The sequence below is a fragment of the Cricetulus griseus genome, chromosome 7 (genome assembly GCF_003668045.3).
Source record: "Cricetulus griseus strain 17A/GY chromosome 7, alternate assembly CriGri-PICRH-1.0, whole genome shotgun sequence".
Taxonomy (NCBI): Eukaryota; Metazoa; Chordata; class Mammalia; order Rodentia; family Cricetidae; genus Cricetulus; species Cricetulus griseus.
This window is the reverse complement of record NC_048600.1, coordinates 121,395,007-121,421,065: the sequence shown is the minus strand read 5'-3', so window position 1 is coordinate 121,421,065 and position 26,059 is coordinate 121,395,007. Positions and strand designations below refer to the sequence as shown.

Genomic DNA, 26,059 nt, shown 5'->3' with positions numbered 1-26,059 from the left:
TGTTCATGTGACAAAATCAAGCGCGATCTCAAAACAACCACCATGAGGCATCTCAAGGCATGGGAAGAACAAAACAAACCAGATCTAACCCAGTAAACAGAAATAATTAGGATCAGGGCACAAATCAATGAAATAGAAACAAACAAAAATAATTCTAAAAGAGAATGAAGAATTGGTGCTTTGAAGCCCAGATATAGCAAGGAGGGCCTAGGCCCTCCCCCAAATGATATGACAGACTTTGAAGGTCCCCCTTGAAGGGCCTCACTATCCCTGGGGAGGAGTTGGGGGTGGGTTGGGGGTGGTGGTGGGGAACATGGGAGGATGGGAGGGTGAGGGAATGGGGGGATGGATATGTAAGTATGAGTAGTAATTAAAGAATTAAAAAAAAAAAAGAATTGGTGCTTTGAAAAAACAAACAAGACTGACAAACCTTTCACCAAGTCAATAATAAGTAATAGAGAAACGACTAAAAACTGTAAAACTAGAGATAAAGAGGCAGATTACACTAGATAGTAATGAAATACAGAAAATCTTAAGAATATATTCAACAAACCTATTCTACCAAATTAGAAATGTAAAGGATGAAATTTTAAATAGATAGGACCTACCAAAACTAAACAAACAGATAAAAATGTAACCATACCCATAGCAAGCAACATGATTAAAGTAGAAATTAAAAGCATGCACACTAAAACAATAATAATGATAAATAATGTGCAGTATTGGTATCAAAATAGACATATGGATTAATGTAATAGACTAGGAATGTGATATACTCCCATACAACCACAGCCATTTGATTATCTACAGATAGGTCAACACTATACCCAGCAAGTTTGTGAGCCAACTTTCCTAAGTAAGTTGCTTCTTTCCTTTGCCTTCCCTTCCCCCCACTGGCCCAGTTCCAGATGCAGCCCAAGAAAGCTCTTTGTTCCCGAAACACCTCTGCTGAGTAAGTCACTTCTCTTTCCCATGGTGCCCATCCTTACCCATTACCTCCCCTGCCTGTGGCATTCTCTGCACCCACAGACCTAGGTCCAGATCAGTGGCCCTCAAACCTGCTGAGCCCCCCTTTTTTCCATCACTCTTCCTCTGCCCACTGCCATCTCGGCACTCACAGGCCTAGCTCCAGGACTATGGTTTTGGAGCTACCTTTCCCTGGTCCAATTATACAGCTCATCCACCAGCTTTACCTGGTCTAGCTCAGATCATGCATCTCCTGCACTGGCCCAGTCTAAGACAAGGCAGATTACCACACCAGAAACATAACTAAAGAGGGAAGTTTGCATGCCAGATCAAATCACTAAAACCAAAACCACCTGAGTCATCAAGACAACATGTATACCATCAAACCCACCAGGCCTAGAGAAGTGTTCTATAGTGAGAATTACCTAGATGAACCCCAGGACACAGAATTTAAAAGAACAATCATAAACTTTATCAAGGGATTTGAAGAAGACACAAATAAATACTTCCACGAACTCCAAGAGGATAATAATAATAATTTAAGTAATGTCCAAGATTATACAGATATCTTGCTGAATGAAATGACCAAGGTAATTCAGGATTTGAAAATTAAAATAAATTGAGATAGAAACACTGATGATAACACACACTAAAATGAAGATGAAATTGAAAACCTCAATATTCTAATTAGAAAACTCAGATGAAGTCTTATAGTTTGAGTAAATCAAACAAGAAAGTAGACTCCTGGGACTCAAAAACAAAGAGAAAGATCTGGACAAAATAAGAAGTATGAAAAAAGTACAAGAAAGAAACATGCAGGAAATACAGGACACCACCACCAAAAGAGCAAACATGTGAATTACAGGCATAGATGAGGGGGAAGAATCACAGGTCAATGGCTGGCACAGATCAGACTGGAATAGGATCATAGCAGCAGACAGTGCTCCTAACCACTGGGCCATCTCTCCCGCCCTTGGGAAATATTTTATAAGAGAACAAATAGGTAGTTTTAGCATGGAAAGCGAAATTTTAAAAAGGAAACAAAAATTACAAACTAGAATTCCAATACTTGAATAGTGGAACAAATAACTAGATAAAGTTAACAGATTTGAGACAGCAGCAAAGGATTCTGTTTATTTCATGACGGACAAGGAGAAAGAATCTAAACACCCAAGAAGTGGGAAAACTGGTTAAAATAATAAAGGTGAATAAATACGTAAGTGCAGGATCCATGCAAGAGACCATGAGTGGGAAGGAAAGTGAAACAGCTAAAATGTCCTGTTTGATCTTTTCAAAGAGCTGACTTGAGCTAGCATGGATGCTCGTGCCTATAACTCCAGCACTTACGAGGCTGAGGCAGGAAAATAATCGGCTCAAGGCCAGTCTATGAAACACAAGAAGTGCAAAGGTATTGTGGACTGCACGGTGAAACATAAACTCAGAGGAAGAAAAAGCCTAACTCAAAGCAAACCCCAGATTCTAAGAAAAAGAAGACAACAGCCAGGCAAGTCACAGACAAACTGGAATCTTAACAGTCAGTTGGGGAAAAGTACTGTATACATGGGAATAATAAGAATGATGGCTCATTCCAATCAAGAAAAACAGACACTAGTCAAGTAAGTAGCATCTCAGATACGGAAGGGATAAGAGTAGAGACCCGTGGCAAATCACCAAGGGCCCTCTAAACAGTACCCTTGAGAATGAAAGAAACTGAGGCCACAGACAACTTCAGGTCTGCAGGAAAGAACCCTGCAGGAGAAGTGAGTAAGTGGAGGACTAAAAAAGACAGCTTTTCTCTTCTCACAATTCCCAGAAAAGACAACTGCACAATTAAAAAATAAGCACAGTGAAAAGTGGGTTTGGATCTGGAAAGAACATAAACGACAAAGCATAAACGAAGATGGTTACTGGTTCATTCTCTCTCCCTGTCTTCATCCTGCTACCTCATTCCCCAGCTTGTCTAATTTTGTCAATTACCTCTGAATAACTACAAATACAGAACACAAAGCAATACATGTACCCCCAAATAACAGAAGACATAGCTTGAAAAAATGAATAACTCAAAAGTTTGTTTAATTTGTTGATAAAATACTATATTTAATAAAGTCACATGAAATACCTTAAATATGATGAGTAAAAACATTGCCTCTTTGTGCTATTATACTGAGCTTTTAAAATAAAGTTGAACCAGACATAAGGATGTAAACCTGTAACCCCAGCACTCAGAAGGCAGAGGACCCCATTAAGCTCAAGACTAGCTGTAGGGAAAAGGATCCAGCCAAAGAAACACACCCTGAGCAGAGCCAAAGAAACACACTTTGTCCATGGAATCAGAGCCAGTGAAAGAAATACACCCTGGCCCTAAAACTAGAGCCAAACGGCTAAAAAGGACCAGTGAAAGAAACACACTTGGCCCTGAAACCAAAGCCAAATCTGAACCTAAATCTGTTCAGAAAACTAACCAATTCCTGAGCATGAAATCTAGCCATCCTAAACTTGGGGTTCAAATCTGACTAATCCCCACTCTGGAAAAACTCTGCCTCCTAAGAATCCCTATATAAACCCTGTGTCTATTCAGGTTGTGGCTGTTCAGGCTGCCTAGCTGTCCTATGCCACCCTGGCAGAGGGCAGCCACTCTCCTGGATTCTTCCCTCCCAATAAATCTCTTGAATGAGGTTTGGGTGAAGACCTTCTTTTGCAGTGAAGCAAAGATGATTCTGGGCAGGGCGGAGCAGAGCAGGGCTGTAACACTTTTGCCCAGGGAAAACTTTCCCTGGCTAAGCGAAGATGTTTCACTCCACTTGCTATCCCAGGGACTGGAGCCAAACTGTAACAACTTCTCCATGGAAATCCTCTCCTGATGGAGCAGAGCTGATACACTGGGAAAGCCTCTCCCTGAAGCAGGGATGCAAGCTGCTATGCTTACTGTGATCTGTGGTATTCCTTGGCTCCTGACTGCCATAATACCTTTCCTGTCCATCCCATCTGATTGGTCCAAATGCTTACACTAGCATGGTCTACACAGTGTGTTCCAGACCAGCCAAGGCTACACAGCAAGACATTTCTCAATCAATCAGCTTCATAAGATCAATATGGAAATACAGAGGAAGGTGAACAAATTTAGTCACTAAAAGCCGTTAATCCCAAGATTTGTTACTTAGAAAATTAGCAGAAACTACATTACAATAGAAGATCAATAAATGTTGAAAAGACAAGGTGGAATTAGGACAATCCTACAAAAACTGAAACAAAACAGACTGAGATGGAGCTACAGATGGGAAGACGGCATAATGGCATCAATTGTCATTTAAAGGCAAACTCCTGAGTTAAATAAGAGATGCCTTTATATAAGAATGAACCACTATGTGGAGCAGCCTCTCTACACAGAGCTAGAAAGTAGTGACAGCAGCAGCAACAGAACAGCAACAGCAATACTTGTTTTTGCAATATTACCACCAGCAGCAGCAAGGAACACAGGAGTTTGCAGAAGAAAAACAACTGGTTCATTCCACTCTGTGAGCAAAGTACAGGCCTAGAGATCAGCGTGAATTATTTCATTTAATCCCAACAGCAAGCTTCCAAAGTGGGTGCTTTTATTCTCTCTCCCTTACAGAACACAAAGCTAAGTCACAGAGAAGTACCTGCTCATGGTTTCACAACAGGAAGGTGGATGCCTGGATTCACTCACCCTCACAAGTCTGTGCCCACCGAATGAGGTTGCCTGGCACTGAGTGGCTTTCATCTATTATAAACACTCAACACATAAACAGAACTCAAACCAGGAAAATAAGATACATTGTTTAAATAAATAACCTCATGGTCTAAAGTTTCCCTGGGAGGAAAAATCTGCACAAATGGAAAGAGAGTTGCACACAGATGCATACTCACCACCCTACACACACTGTGGTTTTACTTTTGCCATTAATATAGTGTGCCATGCCTGCTGTTTGAAAACACCTTCCACTGCATTGGCTCTGATTTAATTGACCATAGAGAAGCTCAACTGAAGGTTTGCTGTTGAAATGGTTGAGCTTTCACAACATTTCTTACTTTTAACTAATGGGACGTTCTGTGAATACTCTGTATGTTTTGCTGTATTTTTCTCCTTTCACAGTTTATTTTTCACTATTTATTAAAATAGTACCCTCAAGATCACAATGACATCATTTTTACTTTTCACACAAAGAGACTTTGACCACCAAATCGCAAAGCAGCTACAACCTTCACTGTTAAGCAACAAATGGAGGAGTTTGCTATGTCTGCCCCTCTCCTACTAGCTTGCCTTGGCTTCTGTGACAGCTGCTAGTCTAGCCAGTCTCCTGGGCCTTGGGAAATGTTTCTCTATTATTTCTTCACGTATCCCATTCTTTTCCTATTGAAAGATAGCCATTCTCCTTGAACAAGTCTGACATGCATCTTTACTACCTATAAGTGTGACCCTTGATGGCCTTAACTGTGTTCAACTGTAGCTTTCCCATGTAGAGGAATGACAATTCTGTCTTCGGGCCTTAGCTCTTCTGTGTCAACTGTCACCTCTACACCTCCTCCAGGGATATATGCCTAGACAGTATCAAATTCAACAACCAGTAAAACCAGCACTTACTACCTTCTCAATATCTAAGTGGCTCACCAAATTCAACCCCAGTAGAGCTTCCTTGGCAACCATACTGTTACTAACCTGACAGTTCTTCATCAACCCTCACATTAACTGTTACAACCTCTGCACTCTTTCCCCATACCGATCCGTCTGAGGAACCACTGCTGATTTAACTGCCTCAAGTAGAGATATGAGAATGTCACTCTCTAGTCAAACCTCCAGAGGTTCCTTGTCTTGTTCACAGCAACACTGATTTCCAACAAACACTCTCTTTCACATGACACGGCAGCCAACTAGTTATAAGCACTAGCTAAACACAGCCTTGTTTCACCCTCCCTGTCTTCAGCTCCCAATTAAAATCTAACAGGATTCAACCCCTGCCTCAAACATTACTTCCTCCATAAAATCCACCACAAACTCTGCTCACAGAAGGGTCTCCTCCATTATATGTTACAAGGTTTCCTACTCTACACTGCCTTTCCTTTGCACATGTTTCTTTCATAGAAATAAACTATAAGGTTTGAGGACATTCTCATGTTTACTTAAAAAATTGTTTTGTAGTCATATTTACCTTGAGAATTTGATTGTAGTCATATACTTCCTTTCTGTTGTACATATGTATGTGTGCATGCCTAAATGTATGTATGTATGTATGTATGTATATATATATATATATATATATATATATATATTAAAATTAAGTTTCACATTTTGTAAAAATAAACAAGTGAGCCAAATTTTAAGAATTTTTGAGTGAGCCAGTAGGGAATATGAGCAGAGAAGCCCTTCTTAAAATAGTGCATTGAAGAATGCTCTCTTTTCCCACTGCTAAAAGCTAACTGGTATTTGGCTCATTCTCACCTCCCAATCTTCTAGGGTTAAAGAGGTTTACTTTGAGACTGAAGTATCTACATGGCTCACTTGTCCCCATCACAAATTTTACAGTGAAAAAAAAAGTGAAATAAATGGGAAATGCCCTTCCTTATCTGACTAACCTATTGGTATATGCCTAGAAGACCTCCTTAGACAATTTCCTAGAATTCACATTTGGAAGAAGAAGTAAAGAGAAATCAAAAGATCAGGACTAACTTCAAAGAACTAAGAGTGAGGGCCAGCCCATGCTGTGGAAATCACAGCAAAGACAAAGAAACAGAAGTTGGATGACTCCACATTTTAGAGAACTTTCCCACAAGCTTTTAAAAAGAATTCCTGAAATTTCTACATAAAATTAGGCCCCATTTGCTCTGAAGCATTCACTTCAAACAACAGCTCCAAGGCTGTACATTCCTACAAAATTAATAAAGCTAATGAATATGTTGATTCATTTAACATAAAAGTCTTCTTAAGTGTAAAGATAGCCTACTTAAAGTATGATTAATATATTTAAAAGTAACTGCCAATGTCACTTTTTCATTTTATTCAACTTCATGTTTACAAACTTTGAGCTAAGCATTTTCTCATTAAAAAATAATTCTCAGAGTCCATTAGCTCCCACTAGCTCGAATCAGCTGTTTCTGTGGTTTTCCCAATCATGATCTTGGCACCCCACCCTTTCCCCCTTGTTCATATACTGACAGCTGGGGATCCTGCATGGGACTGAGACAAGCCCTCTGAATATGGGTGACAGTTATGTGACTTGATCTTTTGGGGGTGCCCCTGGCAGTGGGACCAGGACTTATCCTGGTTACATGAACTGGCTTTTTGGAGCCCATTCCCTATGGCGGGATACATTGCTCAGCCTGGATGCAGGGTGGGAGAGGGGAGGTATTGCCTCAACTTGGTAAACCAGAATTTGTTGACTCCTCAAGGAAGGCCTTACCCACTCTGAGAAGTAGATGGGGGGATGGGGAAGGCTGGAGGGAGGGAGAAGGGGGAACTGGAGCTAGTATGTAAAATAAAACAAATAAAAATAAAAAAGGAAAAAAATTCAAATGTTCTATTCAATCAGATATTCATATGACTCATGCAAAGGAGCAGTGTGCTTATATAAAATGCTACTTTTTATTATCACCTGTTTGAAATAAGCAAAATTTAGTATTTGATACTGAAACTGACCAAATACCAAAATAAAATGTCAAATATCACAATAATCATTAATGACTGTAAAAGAAAAACAAATTAAAATTATTTAGACAAACATCTTCCACACATTTCTAAACGAACAAGGCTGGAGCAGAGGTGCAGGTCAACAGCCTCTGAAGAGGCCAAGGCAAGAGTGCTGCTTGAGCCCAGGAGTGTGCGCCCAGCGTGTGTAACATAGTGGGAATAGCACACACACACACACACACACACATATAAAATAAAAAATAAAGTACCAAGAAATGCTCCTGCATGTTGACCAGATGTCTCAAGAATATCAAAAGAAAACAAATATACAAAAAGCAAAAGAAAGTTGTTTTAATTTATAGAATCACTTCAAACCCTATATTAACACTATTGAAATTTAAATTTTATAGCATTAAGAAAAATACAGCATGGCACTATCAGCCCTCCCTACAGACCAGAAATTTTTAAAACACTATGAGCAAAACCAAAATGATACCCTTGTTTGGTCAAGCTTTCTTTCTAAATCCCAAGGATCATCACCATTCAATTTAGAAATTGATTCATAAAACAATCATTCTGCTTAGGTACCAACCCGTGACTACCCTCTTCCTAGAGGACTTCACCAGCTACTACCCCGATGCTGGGAACTGAGATGCTTTTTCACTGATATATCTTGGGCAGCCCACTCTCAGGATACAAATTTGAAATATTTCAGTAAGCAAGTTGTTATCTATTATAACAATTTGTAACAAAGAATAAGTCACTTGCATGTCATGCCTGGGGATTAGAGATACATGAAATTCTCCCAGACATTAATGATAATTATCTCAGGATCTACCACATTAAAAGAAATGATAGGTGTTATGCACATAATACATATTGATATTTACTTGAATTGTTTAAATTTGCTCATACATAAGCCAAATTTATACAAGATAATAAAAATAATTGGAAACTACTATTTTACTTTAAGTTCTCTACTTGCCTTGGTGTTTATTTCTGTTAGTGACTCCCTGTCTCTCCCTCACTTCTTCTTACATCAATACCTGCTGTTGGTATTCTGTCTGAACAACTCAGCAGAGGGCAGATCTATTCAGATCCATCCACCAAAGTACTCAGTAGCACCTAGCACACTGATGATGAACTAACTCTTGCCTGAGGAGCATTTCTTCATATAATGACTAAGTTTTGTGTTGGTATATTTTATAATAAATCATTAAAGTAGCAGTCCTCTCATTTATTATGAGTTGCTTTATTTGGCTCAATTTAAACACTACATTTAACTTGTAAGCTCATGGGGTAAGGCCTAACTAGAATTCTATGTGAGAAAGAAGCAGCACCTCTTTCTAGAAAATGGGCAATGGTGGAATTTTATTGAAACAGCAATTTCATAGTTGGAGAGAAGGGTCAGCAGCTAGCAACACTGGCTGTTTTTCCAGAGGCCCTAAGTTTGATTCCCAGCATCCCAGGACAGGACACAACCACCCCTGAAACTCCAATTTAGGAGATCCAATGTTCTTTTCTGACATCTGCAGGCATCAAACCCACACATGGTACACAGACATTCATGAAGGAGAAACACCCATACACATGAGAGTAAAATAAATTTTTACTTTTTTGTTTTGTTTTTAATCCAGCAGTCTACCACATATGTTCCCTGAGAATTGATGGTTGATCTAAAAGCTGATCTTTTTTGTGCTGTCTCTTATTTTTAGTGACAATAGGTTTCCAAATGTCTTGGTCCATGTCAGAAGCTTTTTCTCAGATTACAAGAAAGAACAAAAAACATAAATCTGCTGGATGATATTCTCTGTCACACTATTCTGTAATGTGGCTAGCAGAAGAAATGCTTTAAACAACACAAAAGCTTGAATTCTAAAAACAAATAGACTGGTGGCCATAAGATCCTGAGATGACTGTAACCAAAAGACACAAAGGTTCAGTTACATAGCTTTGGTCTTGATGTTCACATGGATTCACAGAATGATGATAGAGCTAACTGAATGTCATATATTTCAATATCCCTAAGAATAAATTTCAAATATTCTTATCACAAAAGTATATTATACCACATATCAGCTGCAGTGATCACCTTGGTACATGATGTAACTAGAAAGGATATAAGAATAAACGGATTCCCACTCTACCAGAGGCCATGCCATGCTATAAACCCCAGGTAAGACACCCACTAAAACCTCTTAAGCCCTACCCAGCAGTCCCCAACAGCAAGAAAATCCAAAGAAGCATTAGGTCATACTTCAAGAAACCTGTATTCCATAAAAGTGGAAAATCTGTTTCATAAAGAAATTAGACAAATCTCATACTAACAGCATAACTCATTACTAACAGATAATCAGTAACTCAACAGTCCTAACTCAACACTAGCAGATCTAATACTTTAACAGCACACCTGGAATCTCTAGAACAAGCAGCAGTGGACAGCAGGAAATAATCAAACTCAGGGCTGAAATCAATAAAATAGAAACAGAAAACAATACAAAGAATCAATGAAACAAAGAGTCGGTTCTTTGAGAAAATCAACAAGATAGACAAATACTTATCCAAACTAACTAATAGGCACACAGAGAGAATATCCAAATCAACAAAATCAGAAATGAAAAGGAGGACATAATAATAGACACCAAGAAAATCCAAAGAATCATACTTCAAGAACCTGTACTCCACAAAATTGGAAAATCTAAAAAAATTGGACAAATTTCTTGATAGATACCACTTACCAAAGTTTAAATCAAGATTAGATAAACAATTTAAATAGATCTATAATCCCTAAGGAAATAGAAGCAGTCATTAAAAGTCACTCAACCAAAAAAGGGCCAAGGCCAAACCATTTTAGTACAGAATTCTACCAGACTTTCAAAGAAGATCTAAAACCACTACTCTTCAGAGTATTCAGAAACAGAAAGAACATGACCAAAATCATTTTATGAGGCCACAGTCACCCCAATACCAAGCCACACAAAGACTCAACAAAGAAAAAGAATTACAGACTATATCCCTCATGAACATTGATTTAAAAAAAAATACTCAAATACTCGAAAACTGAATCCAAGAAGACATCAAAAGACCATCCTCCATGATCAAGTAGGCTTCATTCCAGAGATGCAGGGATGGTTCAACATTAAAAAGAAAGAAAGAAAAAGAAAAAAACTGTCAATGTAATCCACAATACAAACAAACAGAAAGAAAAACAAATGATCATTTCATTCCCTGCTGAAAAGGCCTTAGATAAAATCCAACCCCCTTTCATGATAAAAGTCTTAGAGAGACGAGAGATACAAGGAACATACCTAAACATAATAAAGGCAATATACAGAGTGCCAACATCAAATTAAATGGAGAGAACTTAAAGCAATGCCACTAAAATCAGGGACAAGACAAGGCTGTTCACTCTCTATGTGTCTATTCAATATAGTACCTAATGTTTTAGCTAGAGCAACAAGATAACTAAAAGAGATCAAGCAGATACAAATTGGAAAGGAAGAAGTCAAAGTATCACTATTTACAAATGGTATGATAGTATACATAAGCTATATCAAAAATTCTACCAGGGAATTCCAACTGATAAACACCTTTAGTCAAGTGGCTGGATACGAAATAAACTCAAAAAAAAAATCAGTAGCTCTCCTGTACATAAACAATAAAGGGGACGAGAAAGAAATTAGGGAAACCCTTTACAATAGCCAAATATAAAATTACTCTGACCAAGCAAGTGAAAGACCTGTACAAGAATTTCAAGTCAGGAAAGAAATTGAAGAAGATATCAGAAGATGGAAAGATAACTCACGCTCAGCAATCAGTAGCATTAACATAGTAAAAATGGCCATCTTACCAAAAGCAATCTACAGATTCAATGCAGTTTCCATCAAAATTCCAACACAATTCTTTACAGACCTTAAAAGAGCAATTCTCAATTTCATACAGAAAAACAAAACAAAAAAATCTGTATAGCTAAAACAATCCTGAAAAAAAATTCTGGAGGTATCATCATCCCTGATTTCAAGCTCTGCTACAGAGCTACAGTAATATAAACCACATGGTATTAGCATAAAAGCAGACATGTGGGTCAACGGAATCAACTTGAAGACCCAGACATAAATCCACACACCTATGAATACCTGATTTTTGGCAAAGAAGCCAAATTATACAATAGAAAAAAGAACAACAAATGGTGCTGATCTAACTTTATGTCTGCAATATACAAGAACACAAAATGATCCATATCTATCACCCTGCACAAAAGTTCAAGTGAATCAAAGACCTCAACGTAAGACCAGATACACTGAACCTGACAGAAGAGAAAGTGAGGAATAGCCTTGAACACATTGGCACAGGAGACAACTTCCTAAACAGAACACCAATAGCATAGGCACTAAGATTGACAATTAATGAATGGGACCTCATGAAACTGAAAAGCTTCTCTGTAAGGCAAAGGAAACTGTCAATACAACAAATCGGCAACCAATAGAATGGGAAAATATCTTCACCAACACTACATCAGCCAAAGTGATAATTTCCAAAATATATAAAGAACTCAAGAAACTAGACATCAACAAACCAAATAATCCAATAAAAAATGGGGTACATATTTAAAAAGAGAATTCTCAACAGAGAAATCGCAAATGGCCAAGAAGCACTTAAAGAAAAGTCCAACATCCTTAGCTATCAGGGAAATGCAAATCAAAACAACTCTGAGATTTCACCTTACATCTGTGAGAATGTCTAAGATTAAAACACAAGTTACAGCTCATGCTGGTGAAGATGTGGAGCAAGAGGAATGCTCCTTCATTGCTGGTGCAAATGCAAACTTACACAGCAACTTTAGAAATCAGTATGGTGGTTTCCCTGAAAAGTGGCAATCGATCTACTGCAAGACCCAGCTATATATTCTGGACATATACCCAAAAGATGTTCCATCATACCACAAAGACTTCTGCTCAACTATGTTCATAGCAGCTTTAGTCATAATCCTCAAGAAACTGCAAACAACCTAGATGTCCCTCAACCAAAGAATGGATAAAGAAAGTGTGGTATATATACACAATGGAACGTACCTCAGTCATTAAAAACATTGACATCATGAAGTTTGCAGACAAATGAATGGAATTGGAAAAAATCATCCTGAGTGAGGAAACCAGGAACACACAGAAAGACAAACATGGTATGTACTCACTCCTAAGAGGTTATTAGCTGTAGACTAAATGATAACCATGCTACAATCCACAGACCCAGAGAGGCTAAGAAACAAGGAGGGCTTAAGGAGGTGAACACATTAATCTCCCTGGGAAGGGTAAATAGAATAGACATCATAGGTAAAGGAGGGGATGGGGCAACAGGAACAGGAAGAAATGGAGGCAGGTAGAGAGAGTGAGTACTGGAAGAAACATGTGAGATTGGAAGGCATCTCCAGATGAGCTAGAAACTTAATGCAATGGAAACTCCCAGCACTATATGAGGATGACCCTAGCTAAGACTCCTAGCAATGGGGGATAAGGAGCCTGAACTGGCCATCTCCTGTAACTAGGCAAGATTTCCAGTGGAGGGGCTGAGACACCAACCCAGCCACAAAACCTTCAACCTACAAGACATGTTGGGGTTATAGGCGGCACAAAAATTGTGGGAGTGTCCAACCAATGATTGGTCCATCTTGAGACCCATGCCATGAGAGTAAGACCACCCTGACACTGACTGGAAGGCCAGGGCCCAGAGGCTGAACAGCTCAGAAATTTAGGGAAGAACCAAACATGACTGGAAAAGATCAGTGAAATGATCCCTGATGGTGTTCTACTATATTCATAGATTGCTGCTTAGCTCAATTGTCATCAGAGAGGCTTCATCTAGCAACTGACGGAAACAGATGCAGACCTACAGCCAAATATTAGGTAGACCTTGGGAAATCCTGAAGAAGGGAAGGAAGGATTGTAGGAGCCAGAAGAAATCAAAGACACCACAAGAAAACGGAATCAACTAACCTGGACTCATAGGGGTTCACAGAGTCTGAACCGTCAGCCTAGACCCTATGCATGTATGTTACACAGTTGTGCAGCTTGAACATTCCTCCCTCCCTTCCTTCCTTCCTTCCTTCCTCCCTCCCTCCCTCCTTCCCTCCCTCCCTCCCTTCCTCCCTCCCTTTCTCTCTCTCTCTCTCTCTCTCCTCTCTCTCTCTCTCTCTCTCTCTCTCTCTCTTTTCTTTTGGTTTTTAAGACAGGGTTTCTCCGTGTAGCTTTGTAGACCAAGCTGGCCTTGAACTCACAGAGGTCTGCCTGCCTCTGCCTCCCAAGTGTTGAGATTAAAGGTGTGGGCCACCACTGCCCTCCCTGTAGCTTGGTCTTCTTGTGGGACTCCTAACAATCAGAGCAGGGGCTGTCTCTGACTCTTTTGCTGGCTTTTGGCACCCTTTTCCTCATGCTGAGTGGCCTCAGTCAGCCTTCAACTTGATATGCCATGTTTGGTTGCTATCCACAGGGAGACTGCCTTTCTCCTAACGGAGACGGAGGAGGAGTGGATGGAGAAGAACGGCAGAGGAGAAGCAGGGAGTGCTGGGAGTACAGGAAGGAGGGACAACAGCAGTCTTGTTGTTAAACAAATAATAATAAACAGTATGAATGGTGAGATTAAAAAGATAAATTACAAGTAAGCAGATAGGGTACATGGATTCATTGAGATCAAACACACTCATTTTAAAAACTACCATTGCCTCTGTCTCCTGAACATGAGAATTTGAAGTTCGGAAAGAACCCTGCACCACAGCCTTCCCTAGCTGTGGAGTGAAGCTGGAGCATACACATTGGGAGGCACACATTAAAATATTTAAGGGCAAGCCAGGCCTGGTCTGCATCATGATTTGGTTTGGAGCCCAAAGAACTAACTTCTTCCTCCTGTGCAACACATCTATATAGAGTCTAGAAACTCTTATTACACAATACCAACTGTTTTAACTATGAGGCATGTGAGAAATAACTTGATCCTACCTCCTTCTCATGCATTTGAGAGAGAAAATGATCATCATGAATACTGCTAGACTTCTTCAGGCTGACCTTTGGAGTTATCTGTAGAACCAGTAAGAGTTATTGAAAACTTCCCAGGACTAGTTTATCAACTCTTTAAAAGTAAACTAATAAAGTCTGAAACTCACTTCAAAATAATGTTAGCTTTGGAGAAAAAAAGGATTTATTCACTTCTAAGCAACAGGATTAAAATTACTATTTTTTCTTCTTAATGATGACTTACATTATTTTATATTGCAATAATTTTACATTTATTTAAAGATACCCATCCTTAGAAAAAAGTCCAGTGAAATCATCACCTACCAGAGAAACTGGGAGAGGCTTCTGTCTCAGGTATCGAGGATTTTCTATCTGAAAAATTATAAGTAAAGACATTAATCCTGGAGTTGTTGTTTGAATAAAATACTTTTTTCCTATGTGAAAATGTCTTCTTATACCTTACTATTTAGTTGATTTTTATAGTACTTACATACATTGCAGTGAACTGCCTTTCTGTGTCTAAAAGCACCTTCCTGGCCCTTCTCTCTCAATGCCCACTCTCATCCATGGTCTTCACTCCACACTTCATAGTTCTCAAATCCTGAAAGACTATGTTACCAGAGCTTGGGCCCCTCTGCTTGGTTTTTTTTTTTAATACCCCCAAGTCCTCTAAGTGAACACAAATCCATTCTTTAAATCTTGATTTAGTCACTACACCACCCCCAGACATACTAGAGACATGATTCTTTAGCCATAAATTGTAGCATAAATGAGGATGTGGTGATATATTGTTTATGATTCCATAAAGCCACTGGAGATCAAAATGCAAAGCTAGCCACAAGCCATAGAGGCAGGCAGTGGTGATACACATCTTTAATCCCAGGACCCAGGAGACTGAGGCAGACGGATCTCTTGTTAGTTCAAGTCCACACTGACTACATGAAATTGACCCAGTCTAAAAAGAAACAGTTCACACAAAGGTGATTCCAGGACTTGGAGTCACACACCTTTAATTCCAGCACTAGGGAGGCGGAGACAGGAGGATAAGTAGAGAGAGGAATATAAGGCGGGAGGAGACAGGAACTGTGAGAGTATTGCAGTCTGAGGCTTGGTGGAGAGCAGTGCAGTCTGCATATTGCCTCTGAGGATTTGTAGAAAGCACATTGCCTCTGAGGATTGCACTCTGGGGATTCATGGAGACAGCATCACCCAATTCAGCCTGAGGTAGAGGAAAGAGCTAGTGGCTTGCTTTTCTGATCCTCAGCATGAACCCCAACATCTGTCTCTGGGTTTTTATTATTAGTGTTACATGAGGACATGAAGTTCCCTTGAGATTCTCCCTAATCTCTTTTCAGCTTCACTATCCTCCAACTTAATCCATATTCCAGGGGAGCCAAACAACTTGTTCTACCTTGCAAGCAGTACCTGCAAAAAAAAAGATGCAACATTCTCCCACCTTCTTCAAGACTCACTGAGTCAGAATGAGGTTCCTCAGGAAAATGAACTCCTACAAGGCTAGTGCCACCCTGGATGCTCACGTCTTTTAATGACCTAGCACCTATTTTCTCCAAAAAAAAAAATGTGAATCCAAAAACAAAGACTGCTATTGTCACATTCTCCAGTCTATTCCCAACGATATTCGTAGGGAAGAGGAGGGAGAGAGGGACCTACATTGGGCCCCACCTTCCAGCAGCTCATGGAGCATCCTGTGCTCACTTTCATGGCCCTTACATAAACTTTGAGTGTTGAGCAGTATGTTCACACACATCTTTGGGCAGACTGAGAACAACGATAATGTCTTCTCAGCTTTGCACCTCTGTTATCTAACACATATTTAATGCCTTTTAATCAAGGTTTATTGAATTGCTTTATGCTAAATTCTTTACGATTTCTATGCCAATTACTTCATTTACAAATTAAAATTAAAAGTCATTACCAGAAAAAGTCCAATGTCTTCACATCATAAACTCACAACTTACTACACCAATAACCACAAAACAAACAAGAACATTATGACTCCAGAAGGAGTGGTTCTCACCCTGGATTACACAGTTAGGATTAAGTGACAAGCATTTTTTTTTTTTTTTTTGCATCTTATTGAATTCAACCTTCAAAAATCCTAGCCGGTTTTCAGAAAGCTAAATTTTATATAATTGTGAAGATATCTACACTCAATTTGACATAAAAGGCAAAGACAAATCAAGAATCCATTGAAGAAAACAGAGGGACTAAACGTAAACAGAATTTAAAATAGCCAAAGAGTCTAATATAACAGCAGACAGGATCTGAGGAATATATACATTTTAGTCTATAGAACAGGAAAATAAGTACATTGTTTTCCTCACCTAGAGACTAGATCCCATAAAGGTACTGAAAACCATCTGAACTTCAATTTCTCTCCTCCTTGTCCTGGAGGTAGACCAACAATGGAACCAAATAAAAACACCCATTAGCAGTGCCTACATCACAATGAAGAGAAATTGAATAGTAATTCCAAGATCCACATGAAAGTAGCCATAAAGATCCAAAGCTCAACAGAATTCACAAAAATTACAAAGTCCCCACAACTGTATGTTTGGCAGCACTACATCCTGACTGTGTCGACGTCTGAGGTCAGTGCTTAAGATGTGAAGCATCCTGAGAAGATACATGAATCACAACTGTGCTAAGTGAGCTAAGTGAGGTAGGAAGAGTGTCTGATGCACTAGGCCAGAGAAGGAGTGCCAAACTGTACAGTCAGCTCTTTAAATACAGATAGCAACCTTCTAGGAAGCAACAAAGTACATTCAACAAATATCTGCTGTTTGCATGCACATGTGTGAAAAGGAAGTTGCATTCTTCATTTGCGGACCACAGAAAGTGAGTTCTTCAAAGAAACACACACCAACACACACACCCAACTCTAACTCATGAAGCCGAATTAAATATAAGGAGAAACAGGAAGAGGAAAAACAAGTCTCAAAGATGCTCAAGCTCTAATTAAGTTTAGATTTAAACAAAAAACCAAGGAAACCATCTGTGACTTATTTTTGCTCAGCTCTACATTTATAAGCAGGACACAAAATATCGGTCTTGTTAATTACAATGCAGCATTTCAACTATACAGAAGTCTTATTCCACCCCCTTCATCTTTAAAAGCATTAAATAAATAAGTTAAGGGCTTCTATAATTGTGAATTATTTTTTCAAACTGATGAATAAAGAAAAATGTCTATTCTAATTCATAAAAACAACAAAAAATAGTGAAAACTGGTTATAATATTCCGTTGTTCTTATTCATTTATAATACATTGAGTTTGGGAAATATTCAAAGAAAAGCATGTTCTTGAGTCTATTTAGGGAAAATAAGCAATCTATTTTCTGATTTTGTAACAACAGCCAGATGTGCTTTGAAGTTGACTACTCCCACTTTGCAATCCGCAGGCAGCATGGACTTGGATGGAGCAATGTGTAAACAGTCTTAAGGCCGACTTCTTTCATGTTCTTTCCGAAAACCTCGCTCTCTCAAAATACATCAAGAACAAATGACACAAAAAAAGAATGTCTAGCATGGAAGCTACAACAGACTAGTGTGAAACACTGATGCAGATGAAAATATATAGAAGGCAAAGCCCCAAATAACTAGATTCCAACAGCGCAAGTCCATCAGACATATGCACATTTGTTTCAAAAGCAATCAGAATAGCAACATTAAAATACATAATAATTTTAGGATAGGCAGTAATTCAGATATCTGAATGCTAGCGAAAACTGACTTTTGATGTTTTATTTCATTTAGCTTTTTAGCAGGCACTCTAGATTACAAATAGGTTTGTGTTGGCTTATATTTTCAAATTATTCAGGTTTTGGCTGAACCTTCTGATAAACTAATAGTTAGTTAGAGAGGTTTTGTTTCCAGAAAAATTAAAAGGCACTTTATCAGACATACAAACTACAAAGGGAATGACATTGTCAAATGATATATTACCACAAACACCAACTAAAATAACAGTATAGCAAAACTCTTCACAGGGATGAAGGAGCTGGTCAGAGAACTCAGCTTTCAACATCTAGTGAACTGTGCTTCAAGATGATATCTTTCAACTTATAGAAATCAGTGTCTGGGGCCAGTGAGATAGCTCAGTGAGTAAGGGTGCCTGCTGCCAAACCTGATGGTCTGACTTCAATCCCTGGGCCCCACATGGTAGAAGGAGAGAACCAACTCCCACAAGTTGTCCTCTGACTTCCAGAACTCTGCACACAAATAAGGAGTATTTTTTTAAAGAACAATATTTTCCACAGAAATAATACTACATGTGAAGGCTCACTAGTTTACCCAAAGTATTTCAACAAACACTATCAGGCTTAAGCAACAAACACATACAAACACACCACCCAGTAGTACCTCTAGGAAAAGGGGAAAAAACAAATGAACAGAACACAAGCAGGAAATACTGTTGTCTACTGCTGGTGAGACAAATTATGCCTTGGCACATCAAGAAAAGAATGTTTCATCCATTGGTTCTGATGGGCTGAAGTTCAGTTTGGGTTTGATTTTTGACCTAGTTAGGTTTCTTAGTTTGTTAGTCCCCGCGCCCCCCCCCCCCACGCCCGAGGTTAAGTTAGGGACCATTAGTGGATCTTTCCTTCTCAGCATTGCTTTGGACACAGCACAGAACTTTTATGAATGTTCACATTACTCATTAACGCTTACCTTCGGTTTTAATTACCACTTTTACACAGAACTCTTTGATATTGATGGGTTTTGTATTTTGATTTTCAGCTAAAAAGATAAAAATGAAGCTACTCTTTTGGTGGTAATTTCTAGTTCTATTAAAAGTTATTTATTGAAAATGTATTTATTTCCTAATCAGAACAGTTTATAAATACCCTTGGCACACAAAGATAAACTCACAAGCAAAAGTTCTTCTCCTTGGCCTCTGTTCTATAACCGTATTTCTTCTTGTTTTTTAGAAACTGTCATCTCCTCTTAAGATAAAAATATCAGTTATAGTAATTTCTCCAATCTCAAAACTAGTTTTCTTTTCTTTCTTTTTTTGATGTTTTAAACTTTATTTATTGAGTTCTGTGCTTGTGGGTATGCACACAGCACAGTGTGTGTGTGTGTGTGTGTGTGTGTGTGTGTGTGTGTGTAGAGGACAGCTGGTGAGAGTTGGTCCTTTCCTTCCATGATGATGAGGTTTATGGGGATCAAACTCAAGAATGAGGTTTGACAAGTGCCTTTATCCATGAAGCCATTTTAATATATATATATATATATATATATATATATATATATATATATATATATGTGTGTGTGTGTGTGTGTGTGTGTGTGTGTGTGTATATATATATTGTATATATATATAATATATATATATATATATATATATATATATGTATTAATTACTCTATAGTCTGGGCTAGCCTCAAACTACAGCAATCCTCCTGTTTGCGCTTCACCAATGCCAGGATTACATGTTGGTTTACATGCTGGCTATTTCTTGAATTTTTTCAAAAGGTAGCTCAAAGTGAATAATGATTTTTAAAAGAAAAAATTCTACATGAATGAACAAAAATTAGTTGTCTGGAAAGGCCCCCAGGTTTTTCAGGCATAAGAAAAAAAAGAATAGTACATGTGTAGGTAGGTCAGGAATACAAATGATTTATTTTTCTTCAAATAATAAATAAAAGATAGGAGAATACCCTGTGGCTGACTGCTCATTATAAACTTCAGAAAATATTTACTTAAATTTTAAGTAAATACAGTTCTTCGGATTTTAGCAAATCCATTGAATGGTACCATCTTAGTTTGCCTTCTATTGCTGTGATAAACACTATAACCAAAAGCAACTTAAGAAGGAATGGGGCTTATTTACCCTTACAGTTATAGTCCATCAGGAAGTAAGTAGGGGCAGGAACTCGAAGCAGGAACCTAAAGGCAGGAACTGATGCAGAGGCTATGGAGAGCACTGCTTAACTGGCTTGTTTTCCATGGTTTGCTCAGCCTGCTTTCTTATAGAACCCAGAACCACCAGTGCCCAGGGATGGGCACTGCTCACAGAGGGGTAGGCCCTCCCACATCAATCATTATTCAGACAATCAATGAAGGCATGCTCTCAATTGACATATCTTCTTCTTCACTGACCCTTGCTGTGTCAAGTTGACAAAAACAAAACAACCAGCACAGGTATAATTAATAATTTAATATATAAAGATCTCAAACTTTTTAAAAGTTTGTATATACTTGAAGTCAACCTTTAAAATATACAAAGTACTAACTATTCTGGCTTCTAGTCTAGTAAGAATTGTTTGTTTCCACTATATAAGTCCAATTAAAAATAGCATTTTCAGTCTATAAAGACTTTAGGAATCTTTGTCTCACTGAGGGAAACTCCATTGTATGTATGCACATACCATCTGTTCATCCATTCTCCATTTAGAAGTATTTAGAACTCTTTGCGTTTTAGTCACTTATAAAATAGAGGGAGGTGCTATTACAAATACTTGTATGAAGATTTGGTATGAGTATACATATTCATCTTACTTAAATCAAACCTCAGCGTGAGTTTCCTGGGTTATAAGGTAAATATTTTACTTCCTTTGAAAGTCGTCTGGCTTTAGAAAGTACTATTTTGCACTCCAAGTAGAAAGAAGTGTGTTCCAGTTGCTCCTCAGCCTCACCAGCACTTAGCACTGCCAACTGTGCAATAAAACTAACAAATATCCAGTTGTATCTCTTTGCCTTTCTTTTCCTTAGGTTTCCTTAAGAATTCATCATTCATCCTGAATAAAAGTCTTTGCTAAACACGAGCTCTATCAATTATTTCTTTGTTGTCTGGTTTTGATAGTAACACTGCCACACAACATAATTTGGAAATGATACTTCTATCTTGTCAAGAAGTCTGTGACAGTTACTACTTCTCCCTTAACTGCTTCAATAATGGCATCAGATAAATCATCTATGACTGGAGTTTCTTCAGTGGAAGATTTTTAATTACAAGTTCATTGTATTTAATGGCTGTACAACAATTCAGAATTCTCTTTTTAGTGATTTCAGTTTGCTGAAGGACTCTGTCCCTTTTATCTACAGTCAAATTTATGCCCACAGAGTTATCTGCAGGAATACCTTATTTGATTATGAACATCTGTAGGTTCTGTAGTCTGTCTCCTCTTTTAGTACTAATATTAGCCAACTTATTTTTTTATTCTTAAATGCATGTTGAGTTTATTCATCATTTAAAGATCCAGCTGTTAGCATCATTTCTTTTTTCTAATGCTTTTCTGTGTTCAACTTCTGTTTCTATTTTAATCTTTACTGTTTCCTTCCTTGCTTTGGGTTAACTTGTCCTCTTTGCTTTGTTTTTTTTCCGACAGTTTGATGACTTAGTACTTTGTTCTTTCCTCTCTTGTTGCTTTCATGATGTTTCTCTCCCAATATGTTTACTGCGATGTGTCTATGCATGAATTATCTTTGTGTTTAGCCTTGCTTGAAGTTCACTAGGTTTTATGAACGCATAGATAAGTTTTCTCATCCAATTTGAAATTTTTCAGGCATTATGTTTTTAAATATATTTCCTGATCCCTTTCCCCTCTCTTCTCATTCTAGTACCTCCATCATGCCTATGTTATTCTGATATATTTAAAGGCATCCCATATTCTCTGAAACAATGTTCATTTTTCTTTATTTATATATATAAAACTCAGAGGCTATTCCTATTTGATGGTGATAACTGCATTCTTTACATATGGTTTGCTTTTGTTCTTTGACTATATTTATAATGACTGCTTTGAAACCAATTAGATCTGGCCTCTGGATCCCTGAGAGGTTTTTCCTGACTTTTTCCCCATGTCCAGGTCACTCACTGTTAATTCTTTGTATGTATATCTTGAATGTTTTCTTGAAAACTATATATTTTACAGTATAACTACAGATTCTGACTCCTCTGTTCAGAAGTAATCACTGTTCTTACTTGTTCAATTATTTTGTAGTTTAGTCAGACTATTTTTGTATAATTTGTTTTACTCACAGTGTAAAGACTTGGTGTCACTTTTCAGTGTAAAGACTATGGTACTGGACATACACATAATCAACTTTGGATGACATTGATTTTAGCAGGGCTATCTCTGTTTAGGTGTTTCTGATCCGGTACTTCTGCTAAACTGGTTGTTTAGTTCAGTTTACCATCAGAATCTCCATTATTTTCTTGAACCTCATTAGGCTTGATCTTCTCTACAATATTTCCAATACACTGAGGCCTTGGTGAGAACTGATCTCACTGTTTCGGACTGCCTGGTCCCTGGACTAGATCTCTGGGCCATTATGGGCACCATGTAGATACAGTACCTCTGGTCTTCTTGGATTGCCACCCTTGATGTGAAATCTGCCCTATGAATGGAAGGCTATGTTCTACGGATGGAGACTGAGTGAAGAAAGGCATCCCATACCCCATCACTCAGCTACATTCACCAGAAGCTTACCCTTTTAACTCAGACTTCAAACAGCTACAAAATGCTGGCAGCATACCATTCCCTAGGACATATAGTATCTCTTGATTGGAAATTGAGGGCAGAGAGAGAACTTCAGTCTTCTTGGTCACATCCAGTGAGGATGTGACTTCCATAATGCTGAGCTAGAGGGGTCAGGGGAGAATGATAGTCATGGTCCAAGTGCCACACAGTTTTGCTGTTCTTCTCTTTTCCTCTTGTTTTTTTAACTTTGTAAAAGAGTGTTTCTCTGTGTAACTTTGGAGCCTGTCCTGGAACTCACTTTGTGAACCAGGTTGGCTTCAAACTCACAGAGATCTGCCTGCCTGTGCCTCCTGAGTGCTGGGATTAAAGACGTGTGCCACCACCGCCAGGCTGTTTTGTGATTCTTAACAAGCTATAATTGGTTTTCTTGAATAAGTGTGTAATCATTTGATCATTTGCAGATATTTTTCATATTTCTTATCAATTATGCTTGCTGTACCTAACGCTGCTAATTCAAGAGACAGGAGTCCTCTACCTTATTGTCTAAGTATTCCAAGCTGTAAATTTTCCATGATCTACTTCAGCTGGATCCCACAAATTCTGATTTGTCACTGTATGAATTTAAAATATTTTCTAATTACTTTTAGATTTTTCAGAAGTCTGCTGTTTGATATGTGTGGAATTTCCAAGTATACTTTTAAGACAGTACAATATAGCCCAGACTGATTTTAAACTCATGATCTAGCTGAAGATGATCTTGAACTCTCAACTCTCTTGCCCTTGCTTCCCGAGTGCTGGTGTTGTAGGCATGCACCATCATGCCCAGTTTTATGCTTTGGTGATAACTAATCCTAGGTGTGACCAGAAAAATTGCCATCCTCTCTCTTCTTTCAGGGTCCAATCAAAGCTATGTGGATGCTAGTCAAGAGCCAGCCCTAGCCCACATCACTTCTATTATTGGTCTCTAGTTTGACTTCTCTATCTGCGGGGTTGTAATTACAACCATTATAGTCAGGTTGTAAGACTCAAAAATGTTGACAAGGATGGTTTGTTTCTCAGTGAACAACTGGCAAGTTTTAGAGCCACTTACAAGTTCCATTACCTCTTTCATGGAAAACAATTCTGATGTCAGTTCTATTGTTCAGGTCCCTACAAAGCCATCACAGAGGTACCATCCAGGACTACAGCAATAGTTTGAGTCGTAATTCAATTCTCTAAAATTTTGCTATGATATTTCTGAGTGTGTTCTTAATAAAGACATCTTGGAGAAAGGCCAACATGTGTGTTGTTTTATACAAAGAATTCTCTTCTCTTTCTCAGATTACCTCACACATTAGCACTGAACACTTCCTTCTTGGTCCCATAGGCCAGAATGCTGAGCTCCCTCAAAGTCTGTGTCATCTAGAATATCATACAGCTCCATTGATGGAGCACTGTCAGAGCCAAGTGATGAGAGAAAATACAAGGGAAATACATGTAACCTGCATTGCACTACTCTGTGTGACAGAGGCACTTTTCCCTGACTTTACACTGACAGGACCAATCCGCTGCCACTTCATCATAACAGTTTTAGGCTGGACTAGAGACAGAACCAGGAAAAGAAAGGAAGGAAAGAGTGAGTGAGTGAGGGAGGGAGGAAGGAAGGGAAGGAGGGAAGGAGGGAGGGAGGGAGGGAGGGAGGGAGGAGAGGAGGAGGGAGGGAGGGAGTATTCCCAATGGCTTTTCTGGTCTATTTCCTAGACCTCTAGCTGAAAAGATTGGTTCCTCTGTGGATTTTTACCATCTAAGCCTGCTACACAATCCCCCAATTTGCCTACCCTGCAACCAAAGCTGGGAGTTAAAGAAGAAAGGCAAATATGCAGCAGGCACCAAGGAAACACTGCTCTATCTGCTGTGCCTGGTTCCCCTCCCATTGCCCGGCTTTGCTTACTTCCCAGCATCCCCAGGTGGCTGCCCTCCATACTCTGTCCAGAGTTCTCAGTTACAGGAGCTAGGCTGCAAGAGGTTTATTTCATTGTGGAGTGAAACGAAGTTTATACTCACTTTTAAAAGAAATTAATGTTAGTTTCTCAAATAAAACTCTGAATATAGTTTCACTTCCCAAATGCAGACTTGGGAAAATGCTATAGATATTTTTATGTCTGTGTCTGCTTTTATGAGTAAACATAGAAACATAAAATGTTCAGAAAACAATCACTCATGTTTATTCCACATAGAAATTATCTTAATTTTGTGAGTACATATGTCCAGAGAGTTTTAAACTTTCAGGGAATTTATCTTACCAAAATGTTAAATTTTTGCATAAATGCCCCTAGGACTCTCATCAAGATGACTTGTCCCATTCAAGCAATGTGATGTAGTTATTCACGTAGGGAATGTCACAGGAAAATGAGCAGTCCGATATATTAACATGGTCAACTTGGTTTCTCCCCAGGATTAGTGCATAAGATGACAATAAGTCTCTAACATAAATGAAAAAATATCAGACTGTCCAAATAAAACTGTATGAAGCAGCTGAACTGATGTGGTTCTCAGTGAACACTATCCCAGCTCAAGGCACTCTATGAACCAATGCAAGGCATGTTTTTCTCGGTCCCTTCATTGAGACTACTGGAGGGAGGGTACACAGAGGACAAAGAAGAGAAAGCCTGAAAGAAATGGGAGAAAACAGGGGAAAGACAACAAAAATCTGAATTAATGGTCTCAAATATTATCAGTTCAATCCCAATGTAACGGTAACTAATATATTTTAAAATAAAAATGATCTTCCTACAAAGAGTTATTTTTTTTCTTTTAAACAAACAGTAATAACCATGAGTTTGGTGCTGCAATTCAAAATCTTCATGTAGTGGAAGTTTTTAATTCTGCAAGAATAGTAATTTTCCCATGCACTTCTAGCCATAAAAAAAAACAGGCAAAGGGATGAGAAGACCTGCTAACTTGTTTTATATAATAACGGCCATTGGTTGTTAAAGTTACTCCACTTATAGAAAAAA

General features: G+C 38.5%; 1 protein-coding gene across 11 annotated transcripts in view; it reads right to left on the bottom strand.

Annotated features, from left to right (window-relative positions):
* Positions 1-26,059, bottom strand: part of Cep112 (centrosomal protein 112) — a 375,808-nt gene that overhangs the window by 306,656 nt on the left and 43,093 nt on the right. For 9 of the 11 annotated variants that reach the window (XM_027425839.2, XM_035447391.1, XM_035447385.1 and 6 more), the window contains 2 exons: positions 14,938-14,985; positions 14,599-14,676 (listed from right to left, as the gene is read on the bottom strand). In XM_027425839.2, coding sequence (XP_027281640.1) covers positions 14,599-14,676; positions 14,938-14,985 — 126 coding nt within the window. The remainder of the gene's footprint in view (positions 1-14,598; positions 14,677-14,937; positions 14,986-26,059) is intronic. The other 2 variants (XM_035447387.1, XM_027425835.2) reach the window with 1 other exon arrangement.